This window comes from Triturus cristatus, chromosome 11 (genome assembly GCF_964204655.1).
Source record: "Triturus cristatus chromosome 11, aTriCri1.1, whole genome shotgun sequence".
Classification (NCBI taxonomy): Eukaryota; Metazoa; Chordata; class Amphibia; order Caudata; family Salamandridae; genus Triturus; species Triturus cristatus.
In genome coordinates this window covers 615,893,523-615,910,576 of record NC_140594.1, presented here as the reverse complement: position 1 = coordinate 615,910,576, position 17,054 = coordinate 615,893,523, and the positions used below count along the sequence as shown (strand labels likewise).

General features: G+C 46.9%; 1 protein-coding gene across 7 annotated transcripts in view; it reads right to left on the bottom strand.

Moving 5' to 3' along the window:
* PDLIM2 (PDZ and LIM domain 2) overlaps positions 1–17,054 on the bottom strand; it is a 176,056-nt gene that overhangs the window by 79,103 nt on the left and 79,899 nt on the right. For all 7 annotated transcript variants that reach the window (XM_085633995.1, XM_085633994.1, XM_085633992.1 and 4 more), the window contains one exon: positions 14,393–14,544. In XM_085633995.1, the coding sequence (XP_085490121.1) occupies positions 14,393–14,544 (152 nt within the window). The remainder of the gene's footprint in view (positions 1–14,392; positions 14,545–17,054) is intronic.

The following is a 17,054-nucleotide window of genomic DNA, read 5'->3' as shown; positions in this document are numbered from 1 at the left end:
GAGCTAGTTAGTGGGCTAGTTGGTTTTCTTTTGGTGGACGAAGCAGTCCAATCAGCCAGGGCCCTTCCTGTCTCCACTGCAAGTGTTATTACATCCTTTGCATACATATACTGAGCCTGACCCACCTCAGGCCAGCTAATTGTCAGAGGCAGAATGACCAGCTCCCTCCAGGTGGACAGAGGCCTCAGGGAGCTGCGGATGGGAAGCCATTAGCACTCGCTTTGCAGAGGACTGGGGTAGGGAGGAGGACTGGAAAGTTAGGGTGGTGGGGGCTGGTTAGGGCCACCGAGGGAGCTCCTCAGGTGAATGAATGAATGAATGACTATACATTTATAAAGCGCATGGCTACCAAAGGCCTCTCAGCGCTAGATACAGAGCCCTCAACCGGAGTGTATCAGGAGATTCAGGGGAACAGCAGAATTTTCAGAAGTTTGCGGAATGAGAGATGGTTGGTCTCAGACCGGATATGATCCGGTAGCTGATTCCAGCATTTCGCTGTGATGAAAGAAAATAGATGCACTCGGTTAACTCTTGTAATAATTGCAAGATGGTTCTTCTCAGAGCGCAGTGATCTTTTTGGGAGGTATTTGTGTACCTTTCCCATCATGGAAGGAGGGGTGCATAAATGAATCTCTGTTGTTCTCCTTTTCCTGCCAGAGGCAGAGTTCACACGATTCTGGAATGTGGGACACTTTTTTTTTAGGCGCACCTGGGCCTAACTGCTCCCAATCCGACACTTTTAATGACCCACACAGCGCCTTCTGCCCTCCCTGTGCTCAAAGGATTCTCTTACTGCCAGACTGCAGCGCAGCCACCGATTGGGCAAAATCTCAGAACCAAACCCATGTGCAACAAACCCGCCAAAGGGAGTGCCCAATAAGCAGAAAGTGAGATTGCCCTACAGGCAAGGTGCTAGTCACATTATAACTGACACTGCTCCAGCCCCTTAGGTCTTCCACGTCTGCAGCCTTCCGTTTAGCCCCTCCCGCCTCGGAGAACAGCATGTACGCTCCCTGAATAGGGCGCGTCACTATAAGGAAGAAGCGGCCCCGGTCTTCGCCCCCAAGGCCAGTGAGGGAGGATTGACCAGGTGCAGCAACAGCGCACAACTAATGACGGGGATTGACACCGCGCGCGCCCTCTGGCACAGCTCCAAGGACAGCAAGAGGGCAGGGCCCGGCCTTCCATTGGCTGAGGCTGGGCTACCTGTTAAGAGCAAACAGGAAGGATATGGACTGCTCAAACGGAGCGTGTGGAGGGCAAATGAGGAGGGGTGAGGGAATTAGGGCCAAGGAGCCTCTCACCTCGTGGTGCTGGAACCATTTTCGTGCTTGCCAATAAATTCACCTCGCTGAAGGTATTTTGGATATATGACAGCCTTTTTTGAAATACCAATGCTGCCAGAAGAAAACGTGTGAAGGGCCCCTTTAATGTTCATTCTCCAGTTAAACTGTTTCAAGTTGTATGCAGCCCTAGTTCCTGCAGCACAGCGCTCACCTGGAGATCGGTGGTTTAGTTCCACCTGATCAATAGTGGCACCACCTTTGCCAGGGTCGGATTGGGATTACAATTAGGCCCAAAAATGTGGCCCACATTCCCAAACGGTTAGTATTTTGTGTTGCTGTTGTAGCTTTACATAGCGTGAACGCGGTTCAAGGGCATTGGAGCAATTAGCATAAGCACCAGCTGCATTGCACACACCCCAATTCATTTATTTTAGGCAGGAAGATTAAGTGAATTTCCCAGAATCACTGAATGTTGAGCTGATGCCAGAACTCGAATGTACTTCCCAGTTTCAACAGCAGCAGCTCTGCGACCATAACCCTACATCCTATATTTGTTTATCCTCCGGGAAGGGCGACCTCACAGCGAGGCCTATGCAAATACTCACCCAACCCTCCACCAATGCCTATGGGACCGAGGTGACAACACCGGGCCCATGACGAGGCCACTTCTCCAACTCACTCCTCCCCATACCATTATAGCCTCCGGGTTTGACCTGGCAGGGGAGGAGTGTCAAGAAAAGCCGCCGGCTGATGCTGCTACTCCAGGGGGCTTGGGTGAGACTGCCCCCCCCCCTCACTCCCAGAGGAGAGAATGCCCTAAGGGCCAGACCTCCACCTGTCCCCCACCATCTGTTTGACAGCATGGCAGGGGAGTACCCATGATACTGGCGACACTTGACAGTGGTCTTTCGAGGACCGGGGTAAACAGTAAGTTTCTGTGGGCCGGTTTACAGAGGCCTAAAAAAACGACCCACAGATGACCCGGAGCCACCGGCCCATCACCTAAATGTCCGACTGCCCGCGGTCTCAATCCGACCATGGCCTTCGCCATTTGCTGCGGTCCACGAGGAATTTGGGGTGATTAGCACAGCTTCCAGATGCTGGGCAAGCAATAACGCCGGCACATCATTTCTCAGCAATGTAGCACAGAGGCCAACAAGAGTGGCCTGGAAGCATTATGGTCATGCACTCCTTCCGCTAGTGAGGGAGACTTGCACAGCTGCCACTTGCCCGGCCTACGAGCTCACGCTTATGCCGCCCGTGCTACATGGGTTTTGTGAGTGAGGGAAGCTTGCTCTGCCAATGTCCCAGTTTTATAAATGAGGGGGCCTTGCACTCCTGATGCCTTTGCCAGATTGTGAGTGAATGATGCTTGGCATGCGGCAATCTGCGACGTCATTTTTCTGTGAATGAGGGAGCTCTCCGAGCTGCGCTACATGTTAATATGTTTGTGAGTAGATGTGGGAAAGCGAGGACACTTAGATGGGCAGGCGAATCCGGAATCGGACTGAACTCCAAGAGCCAAAAGCAGGAGCTGAGCCATCTAAAGATTTGCCATGAATATGATGCAGCAAAAGTCATGTAAACCCATGATAAAGACTCTAAATTTCTTGAACGCCTCTTCATTTTACTATATTAGATCATATCACTGCATTGACATTTAATAAACATAGTTATTTTTAAACATGTATTTTGTCAACCGCCAATGTTCTAAAAAATACTGTTAACAGTGAACCAAGAGATGCAAGTTTAACATATGCCCTGTTTATCTGACCAATATTGTTGCATGAGAACAACATTGTCTTTTAAATCATACCCAAGTAAGTTTTTTATATACCACATGCCCTTAGCTAATTTTTGTTCAAGGTGTTTGCAAATTTGACGGTCAATGACAATGGGTCACAGTGAAGTATAGTGGTTTGTCTAATTTTTGTTCAAGGTGTTTGCAAATTTGACTGTCAATTACAATGGGTCACAGTGAAGTATAGTGGTTTGCGTAGGATCGCACAATTTTGCCAAGTGGCCAAGCTGGGACTTAAACATTTTTTTTCCTGTTGACACATCGGGCTGGTCATCCACTGGATGAACATGCATTTCTCTGTCCCGTCCCATTTGCCACCAAATGAAATGTTTTTAATGACTTCTTGACCGAAATAAGTCCACCATGTTTAATAAATGTCCGTCACATGTTAACTGAACCAGACTCAATGTGTAGGCACAATGTCAACATATCTTTCTTGGACAGCAATAAAAGGCAATATACAGCTTTCCACTGATGTAAAAAGAGCAGGTTAGCACCTCAATGATGGCAGTTACACCCATAAGCAAAACAAAGAGGACACCTACTCCCTGCAGTCTTCAGGTAGACCAGGAGGGCGAAGTGGGCGAGATCTGTGGGGCACGACTGTCCATATTTTTTTTATTTAACAAAAAGAGTTCCACTACTTCTTATTAGAAGCTAACTTTCCGGGACAATTAATTTGGATAGCTGAAATGCCTCCAGCGAAGTGGGAAGGAGGAAGTCTTGTGTGCTGTGAAGCCAAGGGTGAAACAGACAACTAAACAAGAAACCAGCCTTCTTGCCAGGGTGCCTACTGCCTAAAAAAAATGGAAAGGGGTGTAATTGGTAATCTGCAAATGTAAATGCAGCTCGATAGCAGGGTCTGACTTTGATTGATCAAGTCAGTGGAAGCTTTGTGATGACAAAGTTTTAGGGCCTGACTAAACCAACAAGACAGATACCCTGTCTGCCGTATTATGAGTGCATTATATCCAATGGCACTTGTAATATGGTAGATGAGGCGTCTGTCATGTTTGTGATGGAGTAACCCATCCGCCAAACTCTAAACCGGACCCTTATTCTTTTTGAGAGGTAGTATCGCATTTCCCTCTAATTAGTTGAACTTCCATTTAATGTGAGGATTATTTTAAAACAACGCACAAAGAAAGGGAGTGAGGCACATCTCCTTTTCCATCCTCCCTATATATGAAATCTTTTACACACAAAAGAGGAAAAGGAGAAAATGTGAATATTCTGTCACAACAGAAATATCACATTGGAAAAACGCAAGGTTTTCTACAAATTCACTCACCCACTAGTAGTGGCATGCTTCATCATAAGGCTGCTACAACATCCCTGCGCAGACCAACGTCTGGGATGGAGCATAGGGATATGGAGGAGACAATACATACATGTATACAGGGATCTACTCAGCAGAACAGAAAAACAACAAAAGAGATTTAAAACTATCTCAATGGTGACCTAAACAATCTTTATTCTTGGATTCTCTGGATAGGATTAAACATTTTACAAAAGGGGCATGAAAAAGGGCTAATTGGTGCCCCTTCCTGCTCTTTCGTCAACATGTTTTGGCTGTTACCAATCACCCTCAAGGGGTCGTTCGGCCTTCCTTACGACTAGAGAACCCACTCTCTTATCCACCCGTTCTAATTATGGGTTAGGGAATGGTGATATATTTATCCATGATATAATGACCTTACTGTCTATGTATACACACAACGGGTCTACCAAGTTTCACTAAGCCCCGTAGTCACACTTTCTTCAAGGGAAGGACGCCGCTCAATAGCACGTCTTGCCTCAATAGCACCTCTCGCTGCCCCATGTAGGTTGTACACGGGGCAGCAAGAGGTGCTATTGAGCGGCGTCCTTCCCTTGAAGAAAGTGAGACTACAGGGATCATAATTAGTGACAGAATATTCACATTTCCTCCTTTTCCTCGTGTGCAAAAGCATATGGAATATTTTATTTTTTTAACCAGGGCTTTTACTCTGGCCCCACGTTCACTGACCCCGCCCCCACTGCTCTCTGTATCACAGTTTCCATACAGCAGCTGTCTGGTATGGAAAAGACATCTTGGGGACTTTCAGAAAGTTGACCTGGGAATCCATTCCACCCATGGCTTGCTATTGGCTTTGTGGTTTGTAACTCACATTGCCTGGCTTTCCATTTGCTGGCTTCATTAGTTTTAGACTGTACAATTTGAGTTTGTACCTCCCTATGCTAAAGCAGTCTTTACAGTATTCTTCCATGAACTCATTTTCTGTAATAAACAGGCCTTTAAATTTTGTTCTTATCTCATCACATTTGCTAGGCAAATGTAAAGCTGCGTTTTCATGGGAGTCTTATTTTAAATTTTATTTTAGACGTAGCCATCACAAAAGGTATCTCGTTCTTCAGCTGTACAAAACATTTGCACATTTTTTTCAAAAATTTCTCTTCTTTGGAGAGTCCATTTAATTTGTGAAACTGCCTTTTTAAGAACAAAGTAAAAAAATCGCATTTCAGTCTCAGCATCAGTAACATGATGATGATCTTGGGCAATTTACACTGTTTATGGCCTCTTCACTGCCGAGCACAGGCTAAGATCTTTTCACATGAAAAAGCCAGCCACATTATAACACAATTTAACAATTCTTGGTTTTCACTTTGATGTATAACACATTTGCTTTATTTAGGACATCTGCGGCAACTCGTTTTGGAGAGTTAGATAAGTTTAAAGGCACTTTTTATGACAGCTTTTTATGTTTAGCTCCACAAAAATTACGCATTCCGTCTGCACCTGTGCCTTTTTCGGAACACCTATATCACTGGATATAAACTATTTTCTCATTTGTCCTTGAAGCTACTTGAGTCATGATTATTATGGTGCAGCAGGTGCAGTGGCACAGGTGCCACAAGGTCTAGGAAACACACTGAACACTGATTTTTGCTATATTTTACTACTAAACAACCGGTCACAACTACAGTTAGCTTGCAGGCACTAGGGTCATGATTTGAATGGTGCAGCAGGTGCAGTAGCACAGGGGCCAGAAGTTCTTGGTAACCCACTGAACACCGATTATTGCTATACTTTACTACTAAACAAGCACTCACAAGTGCAATTACCTTACAGGCACTACGGTCATGATTTGACTAGTGCAGCAGGTGCAGTGGGACAGGGGTCAAACGCTCCAGAAAACACACTGAACACAGATTTTTTCTAAATTGCTATATATTTTACGCCTACACAAGCTGTTTTAAGTGCAGTTACCTTGCAGGCTCTAGGGCCATGATTTGAATGGTGCAGCAGGTGCAGTGGCACAGGAGCCAAAAGGTCTAAGCAACTCACTGAACACAGATTATTGCTATATTTTACTACTAAACACGCAGTCAGGAGTGCTTTATTGGTTCTTTTGTAACCATTGCACCCAAAAAGTAACACAGAGCCTAAAGCATCACTGTAATAAAAGCTGTAACCCATTGGACTTTTTTGACTACCTACAACTTAGGGTACATTCAGCACATTTATAGGGCACATTTTCACCGTTTTTGTATCATCCTAAATGCTTCTGAATCTGGACACACTAACATGTTGGCAAGGGCATTCTGCATTCAATACATTAGTCCTTCAGCCATTGTAAACACCTGGGGCGTAACAAAGGCCCCTGCAGCCCTCGCGGTGCGGGGGGCCCCCAAGCTCCAGGGGGCCCATTCAGCACAGCACTCTGGCCAGAGAGCTCCTGATTAAGCCCGGAGGGGGCCCCTCCACGTACCTTGCAGGGAGGCCCCCTCAATTTTCGTTACGCGAATAGTAAACACTATATACATACTCATAACTTACCATATGGCCTTCCATACCAAGCATTGGCAAAGCCAGTAGGTCTCGTATATGCAAGAAGGATTGGCCTTGTCAATGTTTTTTAGCCGTATTATACAGCAGTGCTAGCTTTAGTGCAGCATAACTGAAAGGAAAAAAAGAAAGTACTATAACGCGGACATACTGGCTGTGTCACACAGCTTTTTTACATTACTTTCAGCCCTTTGAAACATAGCTAAAAACATCAGCAAAGCCAATAAATCTCACATAGGCACGGTCTATTGGCTTTGCTAATGCTTGTTTTTTGTAAATGCACTTCGATCGCTCAGTAAGACGTTCAAATTGGAGCAGAACTTCGCAGCAGATACACACAGCAGAGAAAAGCACTTTCTTAAAATGTGTGCGTTCAGCTGCCACGTATCTTGTGTTTTTTGTCTTTAAAAGCTGGTGGGGAACAAGTAGTGAGTGGGACACGTGGCTCATCTCTGCTGTGACACGCACGTGCACGTGGGACAGGAGTGAGCCAATGCCAAGCATTGGGCGTGGCGTGGGCTCGAGCCCTGCTTGGTTGCCCAGCTCGACCTGGGAGGAAAGCGCGCACTCCGTGTGCTGCACCCGTTCTCTGTCGGAGGGAACCCTGCGCGGTCCTGGCCGCACCAGTGCTGCGGGTACAGGGGGCATGCTCTGCTGTCACTCCTGTACATGTTCCGTGAGCCTGGAAAAAATGCCCTGCTGCTGCAGGATATCTGTCAAATATGAGCACACGCGCACACCTCATGGTGATGAAGACGGGGGCAAGGGATGTGAGGAGGAAGAAAAGTGTCACCAGAATATTTTGCTCAGCAGCCCAAGAGCAAACTTTGGGGTTTGGCCATAAAGTGTGCTCTAAATAGAATCACAGCCGCCGCCTCTTTGATTACATAATAAATCCATCCTCAAGTTCAGACTTGCTCGTTCTCGTATCTTCCTTGTCGTCAACAGCGGATTTGGTTTTCCAGCCTTCAATCCGGCGAATGACGCTGGAGCCAGGCACATAGAATCAGATAACACACAGACGCAGTGGCTGGCAGGAGACCATGTCGCGGTCTTCAAAACAATGTCTTGGCATGTGAGGACCTCGGCGCCTGCGCTCAGTGCGCACGCTGCTGCCCCCTGCTGGCCTCGTTGACCTCTAGCTCCAGTCTCTGAAATGCGTTAGTCAGATGGGACTCGAGTCCTTTTGGCATGGGGCCTGGTGACATTCAATGTGACCACCTGACGTCCCTTCGTTCTACTCTTGGACATTGCCACATGCAGACAAGGTTTTATAAGAAACAGGTAGAACGCGAGTGCTTGGTTGCAAGCTTCCCCAACACACACAAACGGTACAGAACGAGCAGCGACAGGACATGGCTCCCTTATATAACAGGCACTGCACGAGCAACAGGAACTACACAACTAACCAGTTGCAAGCTTTACTGGCATAAAATGGGTATCAAATGTGGAGCAGCAACTCAAGCTTCCCTGGAGCCAAAAACACATACAGCATAGCCAGCAGCAGTACGTGTTACATGCACACTGGCATACACACTACACACAGGCGAGTTACACCTGCAGCCCACTCACAGCAAATGGCTGGGTACTCAGACTAGGGTCCTCCACCCCATGGACAGTAACACTACACCAGGGGCGGCTCCACCTCTAAGGCGGAAGAGCATAGCCCCACTAAGTGTAAAAAGAAAATTATACTATTGCAACATTAATAATGTACTGTAATCATTTTCTTCTTCTATAAGGAGTGAGCCGGGGCAGGGCGGAGCTTGTCACAGGGAGAGGGCAGAGGAGTGGTTGCTGCTGCACCAAGCTGGCATGGCGGTTTGGCCAGAAGTCTTGGACCGTCCAAACTATGATGCCGATGTTGCATGTTCTCCGCCAGCTGTATTATACAGTCTGGGTGGAAAACATGCACAGCCTCACAGTCCCCGTCTGAGCGCAGAACCGCGGAGCTCAGACCAATCACGACGCTGCTGTCATGGTGACAGCAGTGTCGTGATTGGCTTAGGGGAGCCTAGGTGCTGCCGGGAGCCAGAACAGCTAGTACAGAGAAGAGTCTGGGGTGACTGGCGACGACAAGGTAAGTCGTCTTTTTTTATTTTTTTTTTACCTTCTGACTTGGTTTGTTCATTCCCAAATCCACCACAGGAGTACACTTCTAAAGCCCCGCAGAATCTTAGGGGAGGCACTTACGATTCAGAGGGTGTCAAACAGAGGCCAATAGCAGGGTCCAATCCCGGTCCAGTTGCCACTAGTCAGCTGGGTACTTCCAGGAAAAGGCCTCTTGTAGCTTGTTGTATCAATGTAGCTTAAACACTTAGTCAGCCTTATGACCCATGGAGTCCACTCTTTTGTCCTGCGTCCATGGCGTCCACTCTTTTGTCATTGCGCACGCTGCAACGCCAAATGGCGATGCAGCGCGCGCAAAGTAATTCGTTTTATTTATTTATTTATTTACTTGCCTCCGTTTGGCCGTATGCTGGAGTTTACTACCCCCCACCCTGCCCCTCCCCTGCCCCACCGCCCCGGAGAACTCCCTAGAGGAGCCACTATTGCACATTTATGCCTGGCACTTGCTAGTGGATGGGAAAGATTCCTGGGCATGCCCTAACCAATGGGGTAAAAGTTCCTTGGGCAAACTTTACCCACTTTGGGAATTTTCAACATGGTGAAAGTCTTTGGTCACACTAAACCAGGGCTCGAAGGGCTGGGGGTGTGAGTGGGGAGTGTACCATGGTAATCCTAGTGTACTTCCAAATCAAGTGCAAAAATCCAGTTTGGGGCAGCCACCGTACCCACAATCTCCATAAACACCCCCAGCCCTCAGAGCCCATGTTGAGTGGGGCAGAAGACATATGCCATCTTGAATATGCCTAGACACATGGTACTTTGGGCCGGTTTGCAGTAAGCAAACAGAAGCGACTGAAAAAGTGAGCAGGTTTGTCCCCAAGCATTTTAAGCCCCATTGGTTAGGGCCTGCCCTGGAGTCGCCCCCTTCCATTAGCTGGTTCTAAGAATAAATGCGGCCCCTACAGATATCCACTTAAGAACATTTTCTGGACCTGCAGAAGATCAGAAGAGGACTGGACCTTCTGTATGTGACCATGAGAAGTGCCCTGAAGGACCTGTTCCCGCTTGTAATTATGACAAGGACCAGTTAGCTGACTTCTGGTGTGGCTAGTGGGAGACAAGATGCTGCAAGCGGCCTTTTCCTGGAAGTACAGACAGATGACCAGTGGCAACTGGACCTGGATGGACCCTGCTATTGGCCTCTGGCTGACACCCTGTGAGGCTCCAAGTGCCTCCTCTGAGGCCCTGCTGGGCTTTAGAAATATACTTACGAGGTGGATTTGGACTTAAAAGTCTAAGTCAAAAGGTAAAATCTTTGACCGGGATGAACTTGGTTGGTGTACCAGACTCGTGCTCCGTTGCGGTCAGCCTGAAATTGCACCCAAGTCCCGGTTACCACGACCTAGACTATCATTGGTACTTTGTGCTATTTGGCACCATTTCAATTTTAAAAATTCCTATCTCCGGTTCCCTTTATTAGATATGTCATTTTGTTTATTGGATTTTACTCTATTTTCTAATTCAGTTTATGATTTTTATTGGGTGGTATTTTGACTTTATTACTATTTTGGCATGACATACATACTTTACACATTGCTGTAAATTAACCTTTCTGCTCAATGCCATAGCTACCAGGTTAATTTAGTGAATAAGCATTCACCCTGATATGGGTTGTAATTATTCCTTGAGGTGGGCAGTCACCCACTCCGAATAATAATCCAGATTCTTACACTGGGCATCCCTCCTCTTTTCCTCTCACACTGTTCACCGGATGTGAGGGGGATGGACTTTGGGTCCCATGTGCTTTTATCTTTGGTGGTCTCTTTTGGTAATGTGTGCTAGACCAAGCCAATGTTGACTCGTGAACATCTTCATGTTAGTGAGGACTCGGACACGGATGATGAGGTGGAGGAGGAAATAATATCATTAGCCCAGAGCTGCCAACAAACACACACACAATACCACAGTTTCAGAGTATGTTTGGTGCCTCTTCCCAGTTATCCCCCCTCATCCTAAAGAAAGGGGCTAATGGTGGCAGGATATTATGTGGTGAACTGGAGGGAACAGGATTGGGTGTGGTAGGGACCTTAGTGCAGCCCTCTTATGCTCATCAGCGCATAGTGCAGGGCAGAGATGATGATTGCTGCAGTCTTTACCGATGAAGGACCATGAGCCAGGAGTGAGAATGTCAGTGAGAGAATCAGACACAGGGACAAGTGGAAGCAAGCGAAAGGAGTGCAAGCAAGACTAATCTGAGTGGAAGGAGGAGTGATAGGAGTGAGTATGAAAGAAGCAATGGGGTAATTACGAGTGTGAGAGAAACTAGTAAAAACACAAGAGTGTGCGTGCAAGTGTGCTTGATTGGAAGCTAGAGGAGTGTCAGCATACATGAGTATATGGATGTTTGCATGAGTGACTGATATCAACATGCACACGTGTGTAGTTTCTGCTTTGATGCGTTTCCCCAGGAGAGGTTGGTGGGAATGGGTATGGGCCATCCATCATGATGTTCATCAGTGACATTTTTTGTGGGTTTGGTGACTTTCTAGCTACACCTGCATAAATTGGCCCATTGCTCAGTTTGGGACTTCTCATCCTGGCCACCCATCTGAGCTGGTTGAGATGGTTGCACCTCCTAGGCCATGGTGCTGGAGTGGGGAGCAGGCTACTAAGTACATCCTTGCCTGGGCTTCCAAGCTTCTGTTGGCCTTGTTGCATCATGGACGAACCTAGATTTCAGGTCCATGCACTCCTTTCATTCAAGATTTCATGCCAGCCCTTTGACTGCGCTTCGCCTTCATGGAGACTCCTTTGAGACGAGTGAGATGAGGAGCTATGAAGCAGCGACCGCTCCAAAGGCTGGGGCCTGGGGCACCCCTTCCTGGGGGTTGGTCCCACATGCCGGGGTTTCTTGCATTGAATGCACTACAGCCACGAGGAGGCAACCTGTGCTAGTAAGTTTGCCTATTCTATATTTGCAGACACAAGTATACAACACACCAGCAGTACTCACTGGACTATGCAAGGCAGTTTCTAAATCTCCCCACATAACCAGTTGCAGAGGATTCTATATGCGCAATGTTGCATTGTGTCTGCTTGCAGTACTTCACTTGCTCCTCTCCGACTGGATGGACTAACCAATGCGTTGGGAGGTGGTGCTTAACACCACGTAAATACACAGCACCGCTGGTTCAGAAATTAGCTCTCTTTCAGATACCATCGACACCTCACAATCATCGAGCACTACATCCCATCGTGCAGTATAGAGAGCACATACCACACACACCCACGTTTCTTCTGATATCCCATATTCTGGATCTGCCGGATATCAAACAGCAGTCTCCACTAACTATTGTGGTGCACCATCACTCCAGATGCACCTTCAAATGGTCATACTAAAACTTTTTTTTTTTTTAAAAAGGTACACCACCGTGGTCACAATCTGGCATTAATGCCATTAAGTTGGAAAAAGACGTGCCAACCCAACAGCACAGTCATGCACCACAGTAACATATACGAGAAAAACTCATAAATCCATCATAAACACACCATCCATTCCATCCTGCACACAACAGTGCGTCATAGATGCACATATGAAAATTCCTCACTCCAGCTGAGCAAAGGACAACCGCATGGACAATGCAGGGAAAAGACAAACCCACCTTCCCAAGGTGGAAACAATTTACCTTCAACACTAATCTACACAAACCACTTCTCAACTAAACACTGAACGTAATCTACTAATCTCAGACAAGTTCCAACAAAGATCTGACAGCCGGTTAGTGGCTTTCCCAGCTCAACAAGAAAGTGAGCCTAAATACAGAATGCGCTGTGATGCCACTGAGAAGGCGGATAATGTACAAACGTGAACCCAGTGCGACAACCTTTGTTGGCGCCCACCCCCAACGACCTTCTTCACAGATTCCCTCTCTACCACCCTCCAACGGTGCTCCTCATCTCTCCATAGCACCTCTCTGGCATGCATTTCATTTGTTTTATAGCGCTACTCACACCAGTGTAGGGTATCGGAGCACTTTACATCACACACGCATTATACAGAGACAATGAATCATCCGTTTGTAAATCAGTATATAGGAAGTCTTACATAAAAACAATGAGGATTACAACGTGCAGGAGTCACTAGTCATACATACGGCTAGGCATTATATTTTAAGAGTGCTTGGTCATAGTTCACTGTGTTATATTAGGATTGCGACCTATGAACCGCAAGTAACAAAAGGATCTCTGTGACAAAAGGAGTAACGCACTGAGCAATCGATTTTTAAATACAGTTCTGGGATCTGCGTAGTGCACGTTCTTTACAGCAGGCACATTAACCCTCTGCGCTACTGTATTTTAGATTAAAAACTGCCACTGGACAAGATTCCTATCTCCCAAACTCTCTCCAGCAAGAACATGAATCACCAGCGTTATCTTGACATTTTCATTTTTGCCTGAAAACTGCTCGTCACACAAAGAACTCTGCAGCAGGTGTTTTTAAACCCATAAGTTATTTCTTAAACGCAGCACCCCCCAAGTCAGCACCAGGTGCGGCTGCACCGGTCGCACGGCCGTAAAGCTGGCCCTGAGGGTGACTCAGACAACATCAAATCTAAAGCATATATTTGGCAACAAAATATGCATATTTTTTAATTGAAAAGCGGATGTTTGGAACAATAGGATTGTACGTCCAAGTAAACAGTCAAATATTGCAGGGATCATCACTAGCGCTCTCTGTAAAATCTGTGCAATTCTTCTGCTGTATGAGTCCGTAATATCGCCATAACCTGAGCGACAACACTGCTGAATGTGCAGGTTTGATAGACTACTTCATATTGTGAGACTGGAGTCATTTATCATTTTTCTACCCTTCCCCTTCTGGGAGAATCAGTCATAACAGTTGCTAGAGAACCCAATTGGAAAGAGCAAATGCAAAAATGGGAATTAGTGACATGTAAAAACATCTAGATGTGAAAGTACGTTTTCAGAGCTAGCATGTATCATATGTGGCGTGCCAGACATTCTTATGGAAATTGTACTGAAAATGGGTATAGTTTTCTCAAAATTACCATTAATCTGGATTGACCTGCACACTCCTGGGAAGGGCAAAGTGTGCTTGCAACGTCACGCAAGTACTGGGAAAATGTCATGAGTGCTCTCGCAGAGCCCATTATAAGAAACATACATGTAAAGTGCACAGTTTAACCCCTGCCCTCCCAACCTGCCTTGAGGAAGGGGAGCTCGCTCAAGTTGCTCATTGGTTGCCATTCAGGTCAGGTCAATTACATTTAGCTGGGACCAGGGTCAATGTTAGCTAATGGTGGGATTGCCTTGCTGCCTCCTTAGAAATATTTTGGGCACCTGCCGTATTTATTTATTTTTAATCAAATTTAGGACTTCTCCTACCTGTCCATGTCGAGTTGCAGTCCAGAACGGCTTTGCTTGATTTTGTTCTGTGCTTCCACATTTAGCATCCCCTCCGTGCTTTCCCCATTGATGGAGGTGATGATGTCACCAGGTCGAAGGTCAGCACCGGCAGCCTTACTGCGTTCAGTCACCTGCAGAAGAGTAGAAAATAGAAGTAGTGCAAAAAAAAGGGAAAAAGGAACCCTAATGGCACTGCCACAAAGACAGGTGGCAATTAGTACACCTACTAGTTGGGTTGGGGCACATATGGTTATTTTACTACACAGTAAGACCAGGAGAATTCACGGCAAGAGACCTGGAGATCTATCGCCACCTCCACAACTACTACGGGTGCCCACAGACGCCAAAAGACTTCAATGCTGACCAGCAGCCCCCAATGGTATTTCAATACTGACACCGGCACTCAGCTTTGCTGACGCACCTCCATCTTGAGATACATTAGTACCAGCGATTCTAGTACCGAGAACCACACACCGATCTACTGATGCATCTTAATCCTGGCCTGCAGCTTCTCCTGCTGTTACACAGCCGGGACCCCACACAAACAGCTCTGTCAATGCGCCATAGTGACGGGGCACACACACAGCTCTGCCCCGCCAATTCACTCACTGCCTGCCCTGAAGCAGACCCTCGATGAGCAAGACTCCTGGAGGTTAGTGGAGTTTGGGTTTAACCTCATCTGTAGAAGGTAGGTCTCCAATAACTGCCAACTAGGGGAAAGAGATCTGCCAAAAATCACATGGCCTGCCACCTGCAGGCTCGAAGAGGCCTCAGTCCAGGGCTGGGGTCAGATTGGAACCACCACCACCTATTGAGAAAACAACCAGATTGCAGGATTCGGATCTTGCGCTAAGGGATGGACGTCACAGGTCACAGCAAGTGCACGGAGAGGGAAACTCGCATCTCCGGAACATATCCCTAGGAGTGACCATTGCCTCAGATTATACACTGAACCCACACGAAAAGCAGGTTACATGTGGGGATACGCTTAAGAAAGGGGGCCTAACCAGGGGTCCAGAATCCAGATGCATCTAGGAAGGAGGGCATCTAGGAAGGAGGACATAACTAGGGGTGTGTGAAATTCACGTGACTTGCTTTCGAGTCATTATGCAAAATTTCAGGATAATTATATGAAATGCAAATAAATAATTACTGCTATACTTTAGCACAAAACGTGTCCTTGTGTAACTTTTTGACGCAAGGATGAATTTTACTGTTACAAAACAGCGCAAAAAACTCAATTTTTACTAACAGCTGCACGCGTTCTGGTTGTTCATTTTGTTCCCACAAAATAATTTTGCTGTGAACAGCAGCGTATTTACGTGATGTAAATGTGTAATGTTGGGAAGTTTGCGTAACAAGAATATCACAAAATTACTCACCGGCGAAATTTAAATGTCACTCAGGCCAAGACATAACCTGTGATCGCAGAAAGCACTGGTAAAAAGAGACAGAGTCCACCCTGCACCCAGATTAGACTCAAACAACTACCAATAACTGCTTTAAACCTGCTTTAATAGTGCACACAATAATGTACACAGGTCCTGCAACTAGACCAATACCTGAGAGCAACACTGGAGATGAACTGTAGAGTATCTTTAACTTTGTAACACTTCTACAGGAACTGGGTTCAGAAATGCACCTGGTAGAACCATTGGGGATCCGGGTCAAGCAGAGTAAAGCCAGTTTGCCCCCCCCCTTCCCCCCCCCCCCCCCCAACCCAACAGCACAGAGGGAGCATCTGATGCTTCACGCAGCCACAGCACCAGGGTCGGATTGGTAAGGCGGGCACTCGGGGAAATGGCCAAAGGGCCCATAGCCGAGTTCCGACTGTGGGCTGCTTTTTTGGGCAGCCTGGGGGCTGTCTGAACTGTTAGGATGCCGCCAGCGGCCCAGTGGGTGCCTGAGTGGCCTTTTGGGGCAGATGGGGGGGCATCACTCCCTTTCTCTCGCTGGGCCTGCCCATTAATGTATGCTGGTGGGGCAGGGGGCCTGAGCAGAAGTGATCTCACTTACATTCATGTGTGATTCAGCAGTGTGATCTAATCTGTGCATTTTAAAAAAAATCTAAGTTAATAAAACATGACCCCCACCCCTTTCTTTTCATAAAACTTCGCTGAAGCAGTGTTTTGTGGGAAGGCAATATGCAAATGTGGGCCACTTTTTTTGGGTGTGCCCGGGCCAATTTTTTTTATCCCAATCCAACCCTGCACAACACAACCTGCTCAATCTCCTCACCCTCCCGACGCAAGACCCACCAGGACCCCAAACTCTGAGCTCGGAGAAAAGTCCAGAGTGTGACTGTCCTACAGGGCAATCTGGCGGAATGGCGGTGCCAGAAGGGATGGTCTGAAGGGGCAGTCTCTGGGACTTTTTTATTCGCAGTTTGAGGGCCTGTTATGGTCCGGTAGATCATTTTTTACTGTCGATTTCCCTAATGTTAACGCAAACATTGCCTGCAGCAAGCAGAAATGTATGCAGACACCCATGCCTTGCAAAACACCTATACAGTGTGTTTTTACAACTTCAAAACTGCCCCGATTTGCAAACGTGGGCTGCTTTTTCGGGGGGCTGATTTTCTAAGTAGGGGAGTACATTTATTTTATTACCCAGGCTCTTTTTTATCCCAGTCCGGGCCTGG